The sequence below is a fragment of the Cibotium barometz genome, chromosome 42 (genome assembly GCF_041138505.1).
Source record: "Cibotium barometz isolate CiBa-2024 chromosome 42, ASM4113850v1, whole genome shotgun sequence".
NCBI classification, from domain to species: Eukaryota; Viridiplantae; Streptophyta; class Polypodiopsida; order Cyatheales; family Cibotiaceae; genus Cibotium; species Cibotium barometz.
Genome location: NC_141087.1, coordinates 38,590,282 through 38,614,066, shown reverse-complemented (window position 1 = coordinate 38,614,066; position 23,785 = coordinate 38,590,282). Strand labels below are relative to the sequence as shown.

General features: G+C 46.8%; 1 protein-coding gene across 2 annotated transcripts in view; it reads right to left on the bottom strand.

Moving 5' to 3' along the window:
* LOC147614454 (GTP-binding protein, HflX) overlaps positions 1–23,785 on the bottom strand; it is a 156,060-nt gene that overhangs the window by 22,865 nt on the left and 109,410 nt on the right. For both annotated transcript variants that reach the window (XM_086780986.1, XM_086780985.1), the window contains 3 exons: positions 11,307–11,421; positions 11,030–11,167; positions 10,732–10,827 (listed from right to left, as the gene is read on the bottom strand). In XM_086780986.1, the coding sequence (XP_086637112.1) occupies positions 10,732–10,827; positions 11,030–11,167; positions 11,307–11,421 (349 nt within the window). The remainder of the gene's footprint in view (positions 1–10,731; positions 10,828–11,029; positions 11,168–11,306; positions 11,422–23,785) is intronic.

Sequence of the window (23,785 nt, the reverse complement as noted above, 5' to 3'; positions counted from 1 at the left end):
ATCATGGGGCCGATGTGCATGAACATTTGCATGCAAGGACGGTTTCAATCCATCCACAAATTGCTCAACCTGCTCCAACCATGGATGGTCCTTGGGAGCATGAGCAAAAGCTTCTAGAAACGGGTGAGATAGCTTGGAACTATCCCGCATCTCAAGGGCCGTAGCAAGACGAAACGTATCCGAAAGATCATGGGGCCAATGTGCACAAGCGTTTGCATGCAAGGACAGTTTCAAACCTTTCACAAATTGCTCAACGTGCTCCAACCACAGATGGTCCTTGGGAGCATGAACCAAATCTCCCAAAAGCGGGTGAGATAGTCGGTTATTGATTCGCCATGTTTCTACATAAAACGCTCCCACTGTTTCTTCGATTCATGCTGGTGATTTAAGAGAATAAGTTGCTTCAAGGCCGCCTTGCGGCAATCATCCCAGCAAGTCACGGAGTGGTGCCAAAGGTGGTCTACCCACCACAAGAAAGCAGCACCTATCAAATCCATACCTCGAGCTGAAAAAAATCTGAACCACCTCCTACCACCAACATGGCAACCATCTCGTAGGTCCAATTGGTGACGACTTCTCTATCCATCTTCCCATTGAACTTGGGAGGCTTCAACACCTTCAATAATTGAGTTTTTCCTCACGAGGCATGGAAGAAGAACTCAGCAAACCGATAGCCCCCCGGCAGTAGGCCGGTGAAGGCGAGCGTGAACTGTCTCGAGAATATGGTGGAGAGGGACCCCAAGAAGGTTTTTTTTGATGATGTGAACGATGTCTCTCATGCCAACTACACGTAGGTGTAGAATGATAACTACCAGACCGGGAGCAACACTCATCTAGTACATCTTTACTTGCATCCAAAGAAGTAAAAACTCCTCCTCCAGAAAGTTTTGCTACTTCATCCTACGAATTGTCATGCCCAAGTTGAAGAACACAAATCCCAGTGGAATCCAAATCCGGAACACACTACGCGCTTGAGGTGCCAACCTATCGAAGAATCTATTCAAGGAAAAAAGAAACATAGCATAGAAAGTTGATGCACATCCAGGGAGGTGGACAGATATTGTGGCCAAGCATCAGCCAACCAAAGTGGACATGACAGCTTGCATGAAGAGATATGGAGAAAGATGAAGCTACTAAACCTTAGATTATTGGGAACTAAACACCAAGAAAAGACAACTGCGCTAGAAACGTTCACAACAAAAATTACAGAATACAGGAGCCAAACATTGACAAAGATGGGACATTGGTATGGATATCACCATAGAACAACAACGGTTGTCCAAACTCCAAGTTCGAAGATCCAGCCAACCACGTGACAATGTTCAAAAAGAGGGAAACACTGAAAGAAATCATGGTTTGCACGTACGAGGACCTCACACCAATGCAAATTGAAGAAAAAAAGGTGAAACTGAAAAAAGGAAGGCTTTTCAATGGATTGGAGGCATCAATCCACTCCCACTCACCTAGATCCCACTGAAGATATCTGATAGGACTACCACCATACAGCCACAAACTTTTTTTTTTTTGTAATGATTATTTCGATTACTAGTGGGAAACCTCAGAATGAGGAAAACCCACAAAAAGCATCATATACAAGAAATGCCAGAGTTCATAGTGAACAGAGGCATGATCAAAATATATCCGTGAAAAGGCTATACAATGATGGGTCAATCTCATGTAGAGAGAGACAATCATAAAGGGATTGATGTAAAGATTCTTTGAAATAGTGAAAGGCTTGAATGGGCGGCTCACCAAAAACAGCCCGATTCCTGGAGTACCAAATCGTCCACATGGCCCAGTAACGAAGCCAATCAAAAAAGGCCCTATACTGTCTGAGAGCAGGAGAAAAAATACCAAACAACCAAAAATGTTTCCCAAAAGAAGCACAAGGGAAACGAGCTCGAAGAAGAGCCGTTATATGATCCAGCAAAAGTTTAGTTGCATTACAATTCCACATCAGATGGAGAATTGTTTCATCATGCGCTCCACAAACACAACAATCTGAAGATGTCACATGGTGCCTTGCCAGGAAAGAGCCAACTGGCAGAACAGCCAATAGACATCGCCATAGAAAAAGCCGACATTTTAACGGCATCTTACTGCTCCATATCATCCTGAGCCTTTTCTTCCACCAAGCCAAAGGCTTATGCATTCTCCAAGCATCATTTGCATAATCATGAACCCAAATTTCAGGAAGGAGAAAGCCATAGACTGTATGCACCGAGAGCTGTAGCAGAGACAAAGGACCACGAGTAAGTATGGGCCTATGCAAGCTCCAATCGTGCAACCTATCCGACTCTTCAAGAGCGGGAAGAGGCTCAAAAGGGGCCAACAAACTCTCAATCTTTTCCCATAGGGGACGGTAATGATGACTTAGGCCAAATTTAGGACAAGCATCTATAAAAGACAGAACATGGCCACTATCATCTAGCACATCTGCAATGAAATAGACACCCTTTTTGGCAAGGAAATAAGCTTTTCTAGGCTCTTGCACAGCCAAAGGTCGCTCAAAAACTCTACTCCAATGAATGCTTTCCAAACGCAGTGAATTACAGTTAGTATTCACTCGAGGAGTCCAGCTGAGAAACTGTGTAAGCTTTTTCCATGCCAAAATTAACTTTGTGGAGAAAGGACAACCAGCAATCTTGCCTTCAAAATGGCAAAACACAGCATCCCAATGCGTGATGGTCCAGTTGCCAAACGATTTAGTGGACATCTCAACACACATATCTGCCAACATAATCGCCCAAGGCTGCCTCTGAGATACAAATTCCAACAGCAAGGTGGACTTTCGTGCCAATGCATGAAAGTGTATATTAAGGATATTCAAGCCTCCATGCTGTTTGGGACTACATAGCTTCTTGAGCGAGAGAAGGTTAAGGCCCCTCTTAGCATGTTTGGTTTTCCAAAAAATGCTCATGGCTGAAGACATAAAACGATCAATGTCCACTTTTCTCCACATTATTAGTGGCAAAAAGAATTGAATATATGCCATGACAATAGCCTGTACAATCCTTAAACGAACATGCAATGGCCATGTAGAAAGCTTCCAGTAATTAAGTTTCTGATTCAACCGTTGCATCACCCATTGAGTCATTTGCTGATTAGAAATATGCCATCCCAATGGGTAGCCCAAGTGTCTGACTACATGCATTTGTGAAGGAATTTCACCTAGCCAAATTAAACTATGCCAAGACCGAGCATCAAGAGCCAAAAGTTTAGATTTCTGAAAGTTAACATAAAGGCCAGCAGCTTGCCCAAACAGCTCTAGTGCCTCCATTAATCTTTGCACATCCGATTGCGTATTGCGGGGCATACAAAAAGAATCATCAGCATACGCCTGTGCTAAAAATTGTTTGCCATTGGGCAATTGCAATCCATGAAGCACATCGGAAGCTGTCAAATGATCTAGATATGTAAGCAAAGGATGAGTAGCCACAGCATATAGCAACGCACTCAGAGGGCAACCCTGTCTTACAGATCTTTCTAATTTCCAAGGGTCGGTAATCCGAGAGCCAAGTATCAAAGAAGCATCACTATCACTGTAGAGGAAGTACACAACACGTTGCAACTTTAAACCAAAGCCCAACTGGGCCATAGTCATGGCAACAAAGTCCCAGGAAACTGTATCAAAGGCTTTTTCAATATCAATTTGAAGCACAAGTACATCCTGTTTAGTATACTTGGCATATTCCATACCAATATATGCATTAGCCAGATTGTCATTAATCTGCCTACGAGGAATGAAACCATATTGAGCAGGATGTAATCCATCATGCAGAAAACCTTTAATTCTGTTCGCCAGCATTTTAGTAACCAATTTATAAATAACTGGCATAAGAGTGATAGGACGCCAATGCGAAAAGGATTCACAAAGATGTCTTTTAGGAAAAAGCTTGACTAATCCTTGCTTCCAAGACATTGGCAAACAGTCATCTTGCCATGCTTTATTGATCATGAATAAGATCACCTCTTCCAGAAAAGGCCAGAAGGCAATAAAAAATTCCAAAGTCAAACCATCCCAGCCAGGTGATTTGCATTTACCCATCGAACGCAAGGCTTCCTTTAATTCCTCTTCTGAAAAAGGTTCCTCTAATACCATTGCATCGGCGGGCGAGATAATAGGTTGCACATATTGCAAAAGTTTACAACGGGCCTCTAAAACCTCTGGAGAAACTTCCGAGTTCGAGGCAAAAAGAGAAGAGAAATAGCATTTAGCCAAGTCAGCCAACTCTTGCATAGAATCAGACCATTGGCCATCTGACTTTTTAACTCTGCGAATATTCTCTTTCTCCCTGGACTGATGCAAACTTTTGAAAAATTGTTTAGAAGAGCAACCTTTATCCAGCAATGCCCTTTGACGAGAGCGAACCATCCACTTTTGTAATTTACGCTGCTCGTTTAGCATAATAACATTCTTTGCCTGCAATAAATTATCTTGCTCACACTGTAGGAGAAGCCTTTGTTGAGCAGTAGCAGTGAGGCATTCACATGTTTGTTTTGCCTGCAAGACTGCTTCACGAATATCATGCATATAAGACCGCCCATAGTCAATAATCACAGCTTGCATGCGATGAACAAAATGGAACCACGCAATATCAATGTCCTCATAAATCTGATGGTAAAGTGGTACCAAAGCATGGAGAACCATTTCTTTAAAATGATCATGTTGCAAATAGCTATGATTTAAGATGAGCAGTCGAGCCCGGGAAGCCAAAAATTCATCACATGGCATATCAAAATATAGTCCCAGCCATAAGGGGGCATGATCTGAAAGACAAAGTGTCCGATCTATCCACATTTTACAGATATAATCATCAAATTGATCCGCATGGAGTAAATACCATCTATCCAATCGGGTCCAAATATGTTTAAAAGCATTATGATTAAAAGTGAACCCTGCATCATGTGGACATACATGGCACCATAAATCCAAAAGACTATGATTAGATATAAGATCCTCCCATGCTGATCTTTCTGTCCCAAGCATATGTATGCGGCCAGTGGAACTATACTCTGGAGAAGGAACATTATTAAAGTCACCACATATAAAAGCATTATGTAACCAAGGATAATCATCAATCTCTTTCCAAATTTGAGCACGATGTAAAGAGCGTTGAGGAGCATAAACTGTGGCAAATTCAAAAATTTGGCCATATAGACAACATTGAACCACCATCCATCGTCCATTCATATCATTATGTACCACTATAGGCTGTAGCTCATGCCGAATTAGCATTGCAGTCCCTGAGAAGTTTCGAGAACCGGCATAAAAAATGTCATATCCAGCAAAATGACCATCCTGACCCGTCATTGCATGCTGATTATGCTCTTGCAAGCAAACTATATGTGGATGCATCTTATATACATAATGCCAAAACTGCCTCCATTTATTATGATCACAGAGGCCTCTAGTATTGTAAGAAAAACATTTTATTGGAGCATTAAACATGATATATATACAGATTATGTACAATGCAGAAAAAACATAAGATCAAGTGTCTGACATGTCTTCTGTGGGATCAGACCCCGAAGGCTGACCCTCATGCATTAAAATATCCGCATATTTAGGGGCCGAGTCCATGCCCGATGGACCACCTCTGACAATGTCCGACCACAACTTTGAGACCGAAGAAGAAAGAAACGGTGAATTTGAAGTACTAGCATGATTAGTGACTGTCCAGTTTCTTGTTAGAAGAGACTGACGACGAGGTACGACAGTCTTTTTTAAAGTTTGCAAATCATGCTGCTCTTTTCCTTTTTCCTTCTGAGAAGAAGAGGAAACCCCTATAACACTTGTAGAAGCAACCATTTTGGCCTTTCCCTTGTCTTTACCTGCCTGCCCATTGCGAGGAGCCTGTCTAGTAACCTCCTTGTTTTGAGTCACGTCATCCTTTACTATAGTAGGCATTACAGCCGCAGGCGGAGGAGGATGCAAAACTGTGGGGCATTCAAAGGCCATATGACCAAATTTATGGCATGCAAAGCAGGCACCTGCAAAAACTCCCCATTTCAGTTTAAAATAACGTGCCCCCATTCCTTTAACATCCTCTACCTCAATAGCCAAAGCAGACGGACGATCCTTATCAGTGTTCCACAGAATACAAAATCTGTTCTTGTTCCTTGTAGGTCGAGGTGGGCATACCACTTTCCCCAAAGCAGCCGCAATTTCTGGCAGTTGTTCCCTAAGATATTCTGGGAAATCAACCACCTCAACCCAAACTGGACATCGATGCTTTATCAAAGATTGATAATCCTTGGTCGGGGACCAAGGAAGCACATGTACCAATTGCGGACCAAACATCAAGGGGGAAGCTTCCAGCATAAGTTGCTTATATTTAGCATCTGCAAGCAACACATCATAAAATCCACGAGCAGCAAAGTGCACCCCATCCACAAAAGAACCGCCCACAATGGATTGAATCCATTGGGCTACATCTTGAGCCGACGGCATACGTCCCGGAAAAAAGATTATAATGCCCCTTTCAGAATATTTCTTAAGAGGGGACACAATCGAGGGAAGCTTAATTTTGAAATTAAACACAGGAGGGGGATCCGACCATTTTTGCCTGCTTTCCACAAAATCATCATATAATGCATCAAAGACAAATTGTGCATCCTGTGATTCTTGCTGCACATCAGAAATATCTTTTGCAAGATGTCTCCTCTTGTTAATATCAACCGAATTATCCCTTCGTGAATATGTCAACTGCTCCGTAGCCATTTAATGCACACAAAATAGTCACAGAACTGAAAGTAGATTATGCAAGGACCCTGTAAATCTTGAAAGCCTGAACTGCGAACTAAATTGAACTTGAAAAAAGCTTTGAAAACCTGTACTGTAAACTGGATTGAGAAGCCTGTGGGAAACTTGAAGATGCAGGAGAAAGAAACAGCGACTGTATACACAAAACCACCAACTGTATACAGAAAAGAAGGGCAACGGGATGGCAACACTCACACACCTGGACACACACACACACACACACACCCACTCACACACACACACACACACAGCAAAGCTTGAAAAATACTGAGCGCGTCAGATTGTGTCAGCGCGTCAGAGTGCGTCAGAACGTGTCAGAGTGTGTCAGAGCACATCAGAGCGCGTCAGATTGCGTCAGAATTCAGAGCCGAGCAGATACTCCTCCTCGAAGATTGCAGCACCGCCACACACACACACCACCACACCATACAGCCACAAACACCAAGAGCCATGAGTCACTATCTGAGGAGAAGGATCCATGAACCAGTGCTTCCATGAATGACCAACAATCCTCACTGGACTAAGCCAGGTATCTAGGATGATCCCCTCCATGCTACATCTCTTCAATTCCATCCAGGCATGATAGAATAGATGATGCAATTTGTAGCCTCATGGCCCGGGAGAGCAATGACCTACAGAGGTACACCTATCCTAGAAAAAACTCCCAGCCATCTTGGATGTTAATCTCCATGAAAGGTTCCAGAGAGCCCTTGATGCGGTACAGCTGCATCAATCTGATCAATACGTATGCGAGAGCCCCTAAGATGCTGAATGGATACAACTCTCCGATCCACCGGCAGACTCTTAAAGGTCTTCCAAGCAAGAACTGTATATGCACATCTCTCCCATCCTTACCACTGCATGTAATGAGATGCATCAAGTGGCTAACCGGCCTCATCCCTAATGAACTCGTTCCACATAATACGTTATCGGTTAGCCTCATCCAAAGACCTAGGAAGCCTCGCAAGAATGGTCCCATGCTTCTCCATGTTCTGACAACGGCTACAATAAGAGGGGAAGATGGTGCCCTGATATCTGGCTCCATGAACAAAAACCGTGTGCTGGGCAGCCAATCTCTCCTAACACGGGGTGTACATCCGGAAATCTGAGATAAGAAAAAATCCTTCCAAGGCTCAGTGCCTGGTAGGAAACCTCTATCCACAAGTTTGCAAAGCAGCACCCTGCACGGAACATCCGGATCAATAATATTCAACCGGCGGTAATAGCCACGGAAGCTAAGGCGAGAGAGCCCGGAAGGGCCGGTACCTCTAAATCCTGGCCAAAGGATGCCCCTATGGAAGCTAAGAGCTTCCAATGAGACCGAGGAAGAGCAGGGAACCGCAATGAGACCGGGGTAAGGCGCTGATCCGGACCAAGAGGAAAGGGCATGCCAGCCCACACCTGAGAAGTAGCTTCTAAAGAAAGAAAGTCCACTTGGAAGAAGCCTCAACCAAGTAGACGTGTATCCTGGAAGTGCACAATAAGCTCCAAAGGGAGTGCTTCTAGAAGCCATTCACGGGCCTGCGAGTGAGAGGGGTGGGAGCCATAAACCCTCACGATAAGGGTGGTTTGGACCTCAATGTCAATGTCGTGTTGGAGAGAGGTGAGCTCGTCTTGCAAAAAATTGAGGAATCTCCCGGCCTGTGGGGGTGAAGATGGATTGGCTGTGACGGAAGCCATAAGGCCAATCAAAGGTGGGCCACCGACTTGAATCCGAATAAAACAGTTGCTGAAGGAATAGCAAAGTGAAGAGAGGGAGATGGAGGCAGCAGGGGCAGAGGCAGGGGGCAGCAGGGAGGAGCAGGGCTGAGTCAAGGGGACAGCAGGAGGCGAAGGCGGGGGCAGTGGGCGGCAACAGAGCAGAGGGGCAGCCCAGGCAGGTAGATCGGGTCAGGCACGCTTCAAGAGGAACTACTCAACATTAGACGATAGCTTCACTAACTCGGCCGTGATTGAGGAGGCCAGACCACACCACCAGCAGATCTATTGTTGCTTTGTATCTTGGCTCAATCCCTAGAGCACAACTTTCAGGCTACTATAAAAAGTAATCAACATTTTGTCTTGGTTCCTGGAAATGGGCATGGAAGCATTGCCTCTCCGACCAGGTGAGGTTTGCATATCCTCTCACTAGCTGTTTTTGACTTCGATGGTGCTAATAATCTCTCTTGAAAGCCCTCCTGGTGCTCAGACCCTACCCGTTACCAACTCATATATAGTGCCATCACTCACAAAATCATCTCATCTGGGAAACGGAGCTCTGGCGATGTACGGGGCTGCTGTCTGGGGACCAGATCTGAGAGGGGAGAGAATTCAGGAATACCTTATGTCTGCTGGTTGATTTTGTCATGAGGGCTCCCCGCTCTCTTTTTTTGTTGATTCAGGTGCACTGGCAGCCAAGGTAAATGCTAAGCTTAGCCAAGCTTAGCTTATAGGCAGCAACAGTAGTGAGAGGTATGCACAGCAAGCGTGCAGCTGAGGACGAGGCTGATCAGACCCGTGTAGTCGGCCTGGGCAGTCTGGGCAGCCTACAGAGCAGAAGCAGCAACTCATGGAGAACAAAGGCCGGCAGCCCTGGCGATACTGACTGGGCAGTGGCTAAAGGCAGGTAGCTGCTGACTGAGGTGGCAGCGGTGCGCTGGGTTGTGAGGCGCCAGGTGAATAGACAAGCGGTTGTTGAGAAATGTGAGCAGCAAGGCACCGGCTTTGATACCATGTTGAAGTTCATGGTAGAGCTGCAGCTATGGAGCGTCGAAGAGGTATATGGCTATGGAGTGTAAACAATGAAAGAGAGGGACAAGGGTTAGAGAGAGAACAAAGCTCTTAGAGAGAGAGTGAAGTACACGACTGAATGATGTGATTGTTTGCTTGATTGATTCAATGAAGTACAAGAGCCTCACACACATGTAAGAACTTGCCAACAAGAATTGGTTGTATACGTCAGCAATGGTTGCAGGACCGGTAGGGGGTTTTATTTGGGCTGTGTACTGACTGCACAGGTGCTGAAAACAGCTTTCTAAGGTAAAGTACAGCTATGCACAGGTGTGAAACAGGGTATCAGGCAGCGAAAACCCTAATAGGATCAGAAATCCTGACCCTAACTGGCCATACAAGTGTAGGGATTGGCCGTAGAGATCTAGGAGCAGCCAATGACCTGCATACAGAAGGACATCAGCCCACGTTTTCGGCAAAAACAGTCCTGCTAATGCCTACTTAGGTCTGCTATAACATGCTCTGACACCAAATATGTGGAGTAGCCTACAAAGGAAGATGTGCAAGTACAGAAGTATACCCAAACACACTTGCAGGAGAAAGGGGGCAAGCTCCACAAGTTGCTATTGCACTATCGTTAGTTTTGTTACATCAAAAAACAAGTGATATCTTGCTAGGAGAATGTCACCAAACTAACATCCTAGGGCCCAATACACATTTCCATTAACATAACTGTAACGAGTGCGGCATCTCTACATCACTCAGTAAAAGACTTGTTCATATTTGGGCTGACATCATTCACATTCTTATAGGCATTAGGGAACAGTTTCATAAAGACGCATATTGGACACAAAATTGATGAGAGCTCACATCCTCGCTGTTGTGTCCCATGACTTATGTCCTTGTCACAAGCCACATTCACACTGATAGTAAATACAAGACTGGTTAAGCTAAAACAATTTTTATAGACGTGCTCTCTTGTACTGAGAGGCGTTGTCTCTTGTTGTACCATCTTCCATATGTTATAAAAATCTTTCTGATTGAAAGAGGGAAAGAGGGAAGGGTGGGAATGGCATGGAAAGGATTAAGGAATTTCTTCCATATGTTTGCTTCAGACCTGGAACTACCACATCTATCCACCGCCTATTCCAAAAAACTTTCTTGCCTTACAAAAAGTTAGGCTTTGAGTGTGATAGAAAACCTGACAAAACCAAATCACATTGAGCGAAGAAAACAAAGGCACTACCAATTTATACCAAGGAAACAACTGGAATGGGTACAGATCCTCTGCGATCACGATATTGTTGCCGATGCCCACGGACAGAATTGAGCTCTTTTCTGAGGAGTGCTATCTGTGACACAATTCATCGGACAGGTTAGATGCAAACCCGTTCTAAAAAGCAGTTACACATTGGATACAATGAGATACGAGATCTACCAAACGTTCAGCAGAAACTTTTTCTCTCAATGCTGTTCTAATACCAGCGAAATTTAGGTGTAGCATATATCACGGAGACTGTAACAACTAGACCTCTAAACGTCACCCCTACTTACCCGGGTTCGTAGAATACGTTTATCGACCTCTATCTGCTTCTCACCCATTCCTTTCACCATTCCTCCAGCTTGTCTCTCAAGATGTGTCCACATTTTTGTCAAACGAGGAAGCTGATACTCCATCTGTGCTAAGTCAACCTGCACACACTTCAAAAATTATAAAACGAAAAGTAGCTTCAAGACTAAACACATTCATAATGCAAATACTTAAAGATGAAGCATCTCGCCATAACCTTGATGGGGGGTGGGAGGTGGGGAAGGAGGCTGTCAGAAAGACCTGTAGAGTTGCCTCTCGTGTTGCAGCTCGTTGGCTAAATATATCCAATATTAGAGCTGTCCGATCACACACCCGAACATCATTCCCAAGTGCCTTCTCCAAATTTCTAAGCTGCCTGAAGTACAGGAAGATATTGAAAAATAAAAAACTCCAAAATCAAATAATTTTTTTAACTCATGAGAGTAAAATACAATGTGTCCTTGACCTATTTGCATCACCTAAAAACAGCTATAGTTCAGGTAAAGGTATCCCTTTTCAAATTTTTGGGCTTGACATCAATGAACACAAAATACTTTATTTCAGATTCCAAAAGATGCACATAAATGCATTCTTCTTGTCTAAACAAGGGTGATAATTATTAATTTTTAGATAATAATTTTTAAAACATCTTTCTTTCAAAGTTCTCCCAACTCTGGTGTTCAGGCTAGTTTCTGAGCCTGTAAACTAGGTTATCACGCCCCATTAAACCCTTCGCATGACTAAATCAGCACTAAAAGAAACAACGGTTTTCAACCCTGAACTACCTTTGCAATAACATGATTGCAAATCATATTGGTGAGCTTCTTTTCCATCGTTTGCATCCACAACAATATGGTTTTGTCCCAAGAAGAAAAATTATGGACAATATTGCTAATGTATATCTAGCAATGGAATATGCTAAATATACTTCTCAAGACTTCTTGTTATGCAGGTGGATGTGGCTAAAGCTTTTGATACAGTGGAATGGGATTACATAGCTGAGGTCATGGCTGCAATGGGCTTTGATTGTACAATGCAACAAGCTATTTTCTCGCTATATAGAAATAGTACTCCCCAGTGTGTTTTTGGTCGTAATCTTTCATCAAAGTGGACTTTGGAAAAAAAGTTGCATCAAGGAGACACTCTTAGTCCAATTTTGATGTGTATAGATCTTTGAACTCCACTAGCATGGCATATGTCTACGCAGGATGCTATTCTTTGGGTATTGAACAAATTGAAGGCCAAGCTAGCATATTGGAAACTTTCTACATGCTTTACATGTGCATGTCAGAATTGTTCAATCAATCATTATGGCCTATGTGTAGTTTTATTTGCCGTTGTTGATCTAGCGTAAAACTGATATTGATTCTTTTATGCCTAATATCTTGACTGTATAGGATGGATGGTAGCTGGAGAGGTAAGACGTGCAGGACCTTATTGAGGGCCCCCAGATTCGTCCAGTCAGAGTTGTTGGCAGGATAGGGAAGCACGTCTTTGTTGACCCCCCCCCAGGGATGATCACAGAGTGTTATCCTTTGGTTGTACGGTGACTGCCCTATCAGACATTTGCTTTGGGACCCCAGTGTGGGAGTGGAAGGATGCTTGTAACCCTTTGAAAAGCATGCCTGTTTTCAGTTATACGGAATGCCAGCCATCTTATCTTGGGACACATTCAAAGTGTCCCTACTCTTAGACCCCATTGGGAATCTTACGGCATTTCGACTGACATTCAGAGAGTATTTTGGCGGAGATTGTGACATTCTTATAGGAAGCCACAGATTTCCTCCTTTATCTGGGTTTCTCTTCATGGTGGTCTAGCCACCAATCAGTGGAGGTCTGTAACTGGTGCTTGCCCAGCATGCCCCAGATGTGCAGGAGTTTCAGAGTTAGTTTACCATTGTTTATGGGAATGCAGGGAAGCACAGAGGGTTTGGTCTGCGATTGCACACCTCTTTGGTAGGATTAAGAGGGATGCTATCATTTCTTTTGGTTCTATCATTTGGTTGACACAGTCTGGGCCTCAGCTGAGATTCAAAGGGACTGACAGGAGCTTGGCCATTATGGTTAGGCAAGGAGTTGCTCGGCAGTGTTGTCTTCAGGATTTGCCACTTTCACACTTTGTCCCTCCGGCACAGAGGTTAGACAGCTCTTGGGAGATTATTGCTAGCATCTCAGCCTAGAATATGTGGAAGGCTAGATGCACCGAGGCCATTGAGGGTACTCCCGTTCTTGTTTCTCAGTGTCGTTGTAGGATTTGGAGTGATATTATTCACACCATTATGGCTACCTTGGCCAAAATCCAGGGATCTTGGAGGGTTGCGGAGAGGAAGCGCGGCCAGTTTATGAGAGAGTGGGACATTGGTATCTCTTTCACATCCTCTCATTCGGGATCCTATTGGCAACACAGGGCTCCTGATTGGTTGAGATCTCCAACTTGCTTGGTGTGAAATCTCCATTTTGTAAAAATTTTTCATACTTAATAGAGCTCTCCTTTCTGGGGGGAAAAAAAAACTTATAAGTTTGAAGTGTTCACATCACCTCAATGATCATACATGAATCATGATGAATCAATAGTCATGGCCGAATACCCATAAACAATACATAACAAATCATGATAAGCCACATGGCTCATGGACAATGGCTCAGGCTCTCGACTCTCAGCCTAGCTAGTAGCTAGTCCTACAAGTCCTCAATCTTCTCATCCTCATCATCGTCAGACTCAGACTCAGACTCGCTGTGAGAATCTGAATCAGATGTAGAGGAAGACTCACCTGCTGCACGGGAACTAGCACCTGCTGCTATAGATGAATGTGCATGACTAACACGTGCAGGTGCTGTGATCTCCTCATATAGCATGGCATAAATGTCACGCTCCTCTCGAGGAATCTCTGGGACTTCTTTCACTTTCTCAATGTCAATTTTATCAACATTGACTTGGCGAGGCTCGATGGGATTGCCTACCTGCTCAATTAGGCGGAGGTTGCAATGACAAAATACCAACCGCTCTAATTGAGCAGTGGACAACCAATTCCTCTTCTTTGTATGGAAGAGGGCCCAAGTGCTCCAATTCCTCTCGCAAGGACGCGAGCTACAATCCTGTGATAGGACTCGAATGGTGAGGGATTTCTATCATAATTCATGCAACAAAAGAAGTTGAAGCCCTTACTAGAAATAACTACAAGTGGATTCTTATGCAAGATTCACGAACCAAGAGTCAAGACTCACCAAGTGAGGGGTGCTGATGCCATATTTCTCCCACCATTACACTGGCTATAGCTGTGTCTCCCGCATTTTGGCCGTCACTAAACGAAATTTAAAGCTACCATTTTAGAAAATAAGTAGCTCATCCTCCAGCTGCCTTAGCAGGTCCACATCCCCTCTTGTGTATCTGTGGATGTACTGCTACCATCCATCCTCAAGCTCCTCATTATTGTATTGCTCCTCATTTCTCCAAAGAGGATGCAATATGTGAGCAACTGCATGGATTGGTCTATGAAACCAATCCCATCGTGTGTTCCACATGGCAGCTCGGATGTCCTGAACCCTAAAAAAACAGCCATGAAATGTATACAGTATAATGTCATGAGTCATAAACATGATATTATACAAGATTGAAGAATCAAAGAGACTAAGAGTGCATGCATAATGCAGCATACCTCTCTGCTGATAAGATCTTACAGTGCAGCGGTTCAAAGCTTCACCAATTCTATCCATGAACTCGTACAGGAGTCCCAGAGTGCTGCCCTCCATGTCTGTGGTGCGAAGAACACTATAAATAGGTTGAATGGCCTTTATGAGAGCTTCAGCCTCTTGCCACCAAGTGTCTCTCATGACAACACGTACAAATGCAATGGCCTTGGGACTATCACGATCATCCCAAGCCATCCACTCCCTGGAAACCACTGTGCGTAGGAGTCCATGGCGAACTCTCACCAGCCTCTCAACCACAATGAATGTGTATGCAAATCTAGTGGTAGAAGGTTTCAGAAGCTCTAAGTCACTGTGTGCCCGATACATAGCAAGCACCTTTGGCCTCTTTGTCACAAACTTTACCATCATGCGAGAGGTCTCAAAGATGTCTGACACCCAACCTATCTTTGCCACATCCTCGATGAGGAGGTCCAAGCTATGAGCAGCACATGGAGTCCAAAGAATGGCAAGAAACTCCTCCTCAAGCATCCTTCCCATGGAGACACAGTTTGAGCCATTATCAGTGATCACCTCCACTATATTCTGTGGCCCAATCTCCATGACAGCCTCTCGAATGTGTCGCCAAATGTACTCACCTGTCACCACTGTGCCTGCCATGGATGCATCTATGGCACGCAAGAACATAGTGCCCTTGCATGATGAGACGAGGATGTTATAAACATTCCTTTTTCTAACATCCGACCATCCATCACATAGAAGAGTGCATCCATATTTTTTCCATGTTTCCTTGAGAGGCTCTACCTCCATCTCCACAGCTTGTCTCTCCCTTCTGAGCTCCCGTGTGCGCAAGGCCGCATAAGAGGGCCCCTCCCACTCACATCCTATGCGGCTGATTACCCTCATGGCCTTTTTCCATCGTACGGTGCGCACAATATTGAAAGACAAAGCACATTGTATGACGAGCTTTGTCAGCTCTCGGGTGGCCTCTTGCTTTGCCTGCATCTGTAGACTGGCTTTGATGCTCCCTCATTGCAAGGCCTTGGCAATGGCGATGGGAGTCCTTTGTGCCCGTGGTGCAAAGCTGCCTTCTGTAACCTTTTGTTTCTTGGATACACTTGTACTCCCTGTAGCTGACACATCCACATCTTCCTCCTCATCTTCATTCCTCTCCTTTTCTGTCGATAATTTCATTTGGCTTAATAATTTGGCTCTCTTCCACTCTTGTAATGATGCCTTGATAGCATCCGGCACAAGTGGACAAGAGCTAACTCCCTTCCCCGCTAAACCTCTGAAATGGGCCTTCACCCGATCTATGTTGCCACCGGACTGCAAACCACAATACTTGCACGGCCATTTGGAAGCACCTCCACCCTTGTAGGAGGCCGATTTAATCACATGGGTCCACATATCATCTCTTGTACGAGGCATTTTGTTGAAGAAGTGTGCCTGCAGAGAAACCACCAATTTTCAAAACACTTCAATTGACAAAAATTAGCCATGTAATGGATTACATAGCTCCTTAAGACCCTTGGGCAAAGTCTAAGGCAAACATTGGAGGCTTAATGAGGTCTCTGCGAAGAAAACCCCCATTTTTTAGCATCTCTATCTTGGCCCAAATTGGCTAAAATTAGCAAGCAAGATTGATAAAAAACACACCTGGCTGTGAACACGCGACCCGAGGAAGGAAACGTGGAGGTTTGGGGCAAGCCGGGCAGCGCTCGTATTCGCTAGTGTGACGAGGAGGGGAAGGCGGCGCACGGCAACCAGAGAAAATGTTATCGAACAACTCGCCACCTGATATTGACGTTGGATTTTGGGGGAAAAAAAAAGGTTATAAAAAACGTGTGAAAGAAACGCGTTTCCCAGAAGAAAACGTTTCAACGTTTCTTTCAAGGAATGAAACGCGTTTCCTAACTACTATGCTCGTAGCACTACTATAAGTGTGCGTTTGCCTTCAAATCCCCTTTATAGTGTAAGTGTGAACCTCTACAAGGTAGCAGATCACTCTTTGTATGAGAGTAAGCCTAAAGCTTTTCGGAAAGCTTCAAACTTCTCTCTAGGTAAAGCCTTTGTAAATAGATCTGCAACATTATCTTGTGTAGGGCAGTAAGATAAATTGATCTCCCTTGCATGTAATCTCTCTCTGACATCATTAAAATAGATCTCAATGTGCTTGGTACATGCATGAAATAAGGGATCTCATGCCACGGCCATAGCACTATGGCTATCGGTGAGAATAGTAGTGGGTGCCTGCTGACACTCACGAAGATCAACCAATAATCTCCTCAGCCATACACAATCTACTGAAGCAATGAAGGTTTCCCTGTACCTAGCCTCATAGCAAGTAGATGTGGCAACACTAGGTTGCTTTTACTCAACCAAGATATATATGAACTGCCAAGAAAAAAATAGTTCCCACTAGTGGATTGCCTTGTATCATAATCACCAGCTTAGTACTGTATGCATAAAGCTACAAGCTGCCCCCCTAGTATAGAACAAACCAAGATCCAAGGTACCCTGTAGATAACGGAAATCTTTATGTACTTAGTTTGTTGCACAACAATGCCATCATCTCTATGCATAAACTCAATGCCAAGGTAGCAGTGTAAAGGCCCCAAATCTGACATATCAAATTCAGCTTTCAAATCAACCTTGAGATCTGAAATTTCTTCTTCACAAGTACCTGTTATGAGCATGTCATCTACGTACAAGATGACTATGAGAATGTTGGCACTAGTTTTCTTCACATACAAGGTGGTTTCAGATGGACTATTCACAAAACCCTGGCTAGTCAAATGAGCTTCTTTTTTTTGACTAGCCTTAGGCCCAAGATCCTCCCATAGTTACTTATTTTCCACTGCTCATAGGCACTTAATTATCCGCCCATGGGAGATGCCACCGAGGAAGCACCAAGTGGGATTTTGAACCTAGGACCTCTTGGTCCTAGGCAAAATGAGCATGTATTTTATCATACCAAGCTCTCGGAGTTAAACCATACAATGTTTTGTGTAACTTGCATACAGTTCCTCACCACGAAGTTCAAAACCAATGGGCTGATTTACATATATTTCCTCTTGCAAATCCCCACTCAAGAATGCAGTCTTTATGTCGCTAATGCACTTTCCATCCTTTATGTGCAGCCAATGCAATCATTGTATGGATCGTAGTCATCCTGGAAGTAGGAGAAAAAGGCTCCTCATAATCTATTCCCTTTTCTGAGAATTGTCGTAAAGAAGATCCCATGCGTAAAACAAATGGATGGCCACTACCGGCAACCCCCCCCCCCCCCCCCCCCCCCCCCCCCCCCCCCCCCCCCCCCCCCCCCCCCAGCTCCAATCCCATGTGAACCACAAAGGTTTGTGGAGGGATGGAAGGGGCCAAGGGCTAATTGCCCCTATATTCTATGGTCAAGGACCCTTAGCTTAGGCATATGGGATAAATCATTCCACGTGGCAAAGAACAACAACAACAACAACTCCAACGTAGCGTGCAGCCCTCCCTTATCACATTAGGCCATTTTGACCACCTTCCGTGCATATTTGAGGGGTGAAGCCACCATCTCCAACACCCCCCTGTCGATAAACCCCGAGGCAAACACGTGGGACTGACCAAACCTGGTCACGGCCAAACACAAGACCGGACTAAACAACAAAGGCCAGCCAACCACTAAACGCCGAGGAACACACGTGTCGGAACAATCAAGAGGAGTTGCCGCCAAAAGAAACATAATTCACAGTCCGCAGTCTTTCTTTTTTCTGCTCTCATACCATGTCGTAAAGAAGATCCCATGCGTAGAACAAATGGATGGCCACTGCCGGCCGCCCCCACCCCCCCAGCTCCAATCCCATGTGAACCACAAAGATTTGTGGAGGAATGGAAGGGGCCAAGGGCTAATTGCCCCTACATTCTATGGTCAAGGACCCTTAGCTTAGGCATATGGGATAAATCATTCCACGTGGCAGCTGGAGAGGACAACACCACCTCCAATGTAGCGTGCAGCCCTCCCTTATCACATTAGGCCATTTTAACCACCTTCTGCGCATATTTGAGGGGTGAAGGCCACCATGTCCAACAAGAATAGACTTTAGCCAATGGCTATGGGTAAAATCCCAGCAAACGTGTCCTGTGAGCCTGTATCATGACTTTTATACAAGCTACGCATAGGCTGAACTGAATTTTCAGCAAATACCACATCTCTACTAGGAAAAATCCGGCGTGTCACTGGATCATAGAGATGATATCCCTTGCTCTCATTACTATAGCCCAAAAAGATGCATTTTATTGCTCTATCATCTAGCTTTGTTCTGAGTTGCTCTAGCACATGAGCATACGCCAAACACCCAAATATACACATATAATCCACTTTTGGCTTTCTGTTGTACCAAGCCTCAAATGGTGTTATGGTCTTCAAAGCTTTTGTTGGGTACCTGTCAACACATGGGTTGCACACATGATGGCTTCCAATATGAGCCAACTTCTGTGCTGCCACCATATATCTTGTCATCTCCATAAGAGACATGTTCTGTGTGTCAGCTACACCATTCCGTTCTGGTGTATAAGGCCTAGTGCACTGATGTTTAATGCCTTTCTCAAGAAAATAATCCTTGAATGCATAAGACATGTATTCTCTGCCTCTATCTCTGAGTGGAGTGTCTGTACTTTAGATCTAGACGTATTTTTAGCCATTGCCACAAAGTATTGAAAGCATGTAAACGCATCTACTTTTGCTTTCAAAGAATATTTCCAAGCAAACCTTGAGTAGTCATCAGTGAATGTGACAAAGTAAAGATGCCCCCCCCATAGATGATGTCCGCATCATACACAGACATCACTACGTACGAGCTGTAATTTATTGTCAGCTCTAGTAGCTCCATCCTTGGAAATTGTTTGCGGTGCATCTTTCCCAAAATACAACCCTCACATACATGTCTTGTTGGAGACTCAAGAGGTGGCATATTGTCAATGGTGCTTCTGCAAAAGCATCAAACTCCCAAAGTTTACATGCTTGAAACGAGCATGCCATAGTTCTGCATCATGCATTGCAGGAGTGGGGCAGCCATTGTATGTGCATCATATGAACACTTGTTATAGCTGTCCAACTTATATAAGCCATTGCATCGTGTTCAAGAAGTGACTATAGCAGCCGCTTAGAGTTTTTCGCGTAGCTCGCTGAAGCTCCCGCCTCCACCCTGCACTGCGCGCCCTTCGCCTTCCCTCCCTCGCGTCCCTTCCTTCCACCCCCCGCCTGCCATCGCCTTCTTCTCGCCGTTGCGCCCCCTCCTTCCTCGCTGCTGCGCCTCCCCCCTCCTCGCCATCTCGTCCCCCCTCCTAGCCTCTTCGTCTGTTCGCCCCCCCCCCCCCCCCCTCTTCACCTGTTCGCCCCCCCTCCCTTTGTCGCCTGTTCGCCCCCCACCTCTTCGCCTGTTCGCGCCCGCCTCCCTTCAGCAGCGCCCTGCCCCCCTCCCTTTCACGTTGTTGCCGCCCCCCCCTCAGGGCTTCTCCTTCGCTTTCGCCCCCTCCCTCCTCTTTCGTGCTGTTTTTCACCCCCTGGGGGTTTTGTTTTTCTTCATTTTCATCCGGTCTTCCGCCTCTTTGTGTGCAGCCCGTTTCTTGCAGGTTTTCCGCTTTCGCCTCGCCTTCACCTGAGCTTCAGACTCTGATGGAGACTCCTCCCGCCTCGCCTCAGAGGGACTCATCCACAGCCCCCTCGCCCGCCCCCGAGGACATCCCCATCAGGCTTTCTCTTTCGCCGGAAGAGGAAGCGAGCCTCACCGCAGAGGTGGAACGCCTCCAGGCTCATTCCACCATCTGCCGTATAGTCGGCACTCGCCCCAGCAGAGGGGAGATCAGGGATCTTCTTCAGGCTCGCCTTCTTGCAGATGTGGGCAAGATCCTGGATGTACAGCTCCTGGGCCGGGGCCATTATTAGATCGAGTTCGAGGCCGCCCAAAGCGTTGCCAAGGTCCTTGCCATGAGTCCTCTGGACATCAGGGGTGCTCGGGCTTTCTTCAGACCTTGGCAGCATGGATTTGACCCAGCAGGCGGCGGAGCAGGGAGAGCGCCTCTTCCATATTACAGTTTGTTTCCCTGGTCTCCGCCGGGAGTATCTTCCGCTCCTCTCCAGGCTCGGAGCATTGGTGGGCTCGGTACTAGAGATGGGCCCCTCACCAGCTTCAGTGGTGGCCAGAGCAGCTGGGCTACCTTCGGTCAGAGTGTTGGTGTCTGACATCTCCTCCCTTCCTAAGGTCATTTAGCTACCTAGGATAGGGGGGGGGTGGATAGATCAGAGAGTGGAGTTCTCGGGGCTCCCGAACCAGTGCTTCATTTGCAGGCAGGTCGGTCATCTGGCCAAGGCCTGCCCTCGCAGGAGACCTCGACCCTCACCACAGCAGCAGGCTACTGATGGCCCGCCCACAGATTCGGCTCGGCAGGCTGCCTCAGGGACACCTGCTCAGGCCACAGAGACCTCGGAGTGGCAACCTGGACAGGGGCACCGCCGAGGGAGACAGCCACAGCAGCACGCCCCCAGAGACCGCTGCAGCAGCAGCCACAGTCTCAGCCTCACTGGGTTCCCGTGAGGAACAGCTTTGCTCCCCTTCAGGAGGATACCCCTGCAGCGACCGAGGACCAGGAGATGCCAGCTCCCCCTCCTTCACCCCCCCCACCCCCGTCCCCTCCCACTGCCTCGCTTCCACCATCGCCTCCTCCCGCCCCCGCTCCGGTTTCGGCAGCGGCTCCCTCTCCACCTCCCTCGCCTCCCCCTCCTCCCCCTCCGCCCGCCTCACCTTCCCGGGAGACCCTGGCAGTTCCCTGGCGCTCACCTGCAGTCCGGAGAGCGCTGAGCACTGACCTCGCTCGAGCATCACCGAGGAGACCTATGCCGATTAGGGCCTCACGGATTTCATCTATCCGCAGTCGGCTGAGTCGCCTTGGCATTAGACAGCGCTCGGAGGCCTTTGATTATACCTTCACACGGCTTTTTGGAGCAGAGGGCCCCCATGAGCCAGCACCCATTCGAGTTCATGTAGTGATACCTCCGGCCCGCGGGGAGGAGGCACTAGACTCAGCGGTGGCCTTCTCGTTCCCTCTATGTGGACCTTGTGATCGGGAGTGGACTCTAGAGCTCGCTCTCAGCACTTTGAAGACTCAGGCAGTTGAGTTTTCTCACCACATGAGCGATCTGGAGGTGACAGATGTGATAGGCCGACTTTGGGAGTTGGCTCATTTTTTCTTGGATCCCGGGAGTGTGGATACCTCAGGGATTCGGCATTTGGTCGTGCGCATAGTGGCAGACTTGGCACGCGACCCTGGATATGTGAGTATACACGAGGTTTCTCTGTTAGAGCAGGAGGCAGTCGCCATGGGCCACAGCCACTGGCGCCTGATCCGGGATTCTTGCAGTACACCGGGTGGGCAGATTCGCAGCCGTTCGGATGGGGACTACTCTCCATCCAAGCCGCTTGCGAAGGCCCGCCGTACGGCTGAGACAGCATCCACCTCAGCAGGGCATCCATGAGGATCATCTCATGGAATGTACAGGGCCTTGGCGGAGCACACTTTATACGCTATCGAGGGTGCTTGAGGCAGGAGCTTCAGAGATGCCTGGTTGGTGGCAGCATTGACATTTTGATGATGCAGGAGCACCACTTGGGTGAGAGCAGGATCCGGAGATATGGTTCGGTGATGCCTGGTAGATGGGACACTTTTTGGTCTGCAGGGTTTGGTCCTTTGGGTGGACAGGGAGGAGTATGCATGGTTATTGTAGATGTATGGCGGCAAGCCATTGTGGATCGAGGGATCATTGTGCCTGGTAGAGCACAGTATGTCATTCTGAGGATGCATGATGAGCTATTGGGTGTGCTCAACATCTATGCGCCCAATCATGCTAGTGCCAGAGCAGAGTTCTGGACTCAGGTTACAGATGCATTGCCAGAGGCCGCACATTGGTGTGTTGGGGGAGACTTCAACATGCTTGAGGACCCGGCAGATAGGGTGGGAGGCAGTCATGTTACAGTGCACGGCACAGAGCTTGCAGCTTGGGACCGGTTTTGCATGTCACTGAGGATCACTGATGCATGGCCGGTCTCAGGACAGTCTTAGTTTCTCTCGGTCGGATCGCCGGCAGGGAGGGACTAATCTATCACGGATTGATCGCTTTTATGTGGGCGATTGGTTAGGGGAGCGAGGGGGCTCCGTCGGCATTCTCGCTGGCACCTCATTTTCAGATCATGCGCCAGTTATATTGACATTGGAGGAGGGGACATGGGAGCCCAACTTGCAGTTGAGGATCCCAGAGAGGGTACTTGCAGATCCCAGTCTCGCTGAGGACATTGAGAGGATCTGGCACGATAGTCAGTGCTCTGACCAGGATGCAGCGGGCCAGTGTGCCCAGGGACTCATTGATCTTAGCTCTTTTCTTCACGATGCAGCTTTGACACGACTGGGAGAGATTCGCGAGCGGGAGCAACGGCTGAGACGCAGCCTTGCTTCGCTACAGCGCCTTCAGGAGCAGCAGCCTGCATGTGAGTGGGTGGCGTCCCAGCTGAGCCAGGCACGCCAGGAGGTTAGAGAGGTAGAGGAGCAGAGACATGAGTTTTACTATCGTCGTCAGGCCTCTCAGTGGACGCAGCTTGGTGATAGAGTGACTGGGGAGTTTTTTGAGATCACTGGACCCCGTCATGCGCGAGCAGGAGTCCGCCAGCTTGGTAGACAAGATGGATCGGTAGCTACTGAGCTCGGGGAGATCAGAGCCATTGCCACTGCATTTTATAGTGACCTGCTTTCAGCGGAGCCAGCCACTGAGGATCGAGATGTTTGCAGACAGACTGTGTGGGCCCATGTGCAGAGGAGGGTCACAGACCATATGCGTATAGTTCTAGGTGCGCCTCTGTCAGAGATTGAGCTTGCCGAGGCCTTGAGGGTCCTGCCGCGACATAGTTGCCCAGGGGAGGACGGACTGACGCCGGCCTTTTTTATGCACTATTGGGACCTTTTGGGGCCAGGCCTCCGCAGGGGCTTTCAGCATGTTTGGGACACTGGGGTGATGCCGCAGAGCTTTTCAGAGGGCTTGATCTATCTTATCCCCAAGG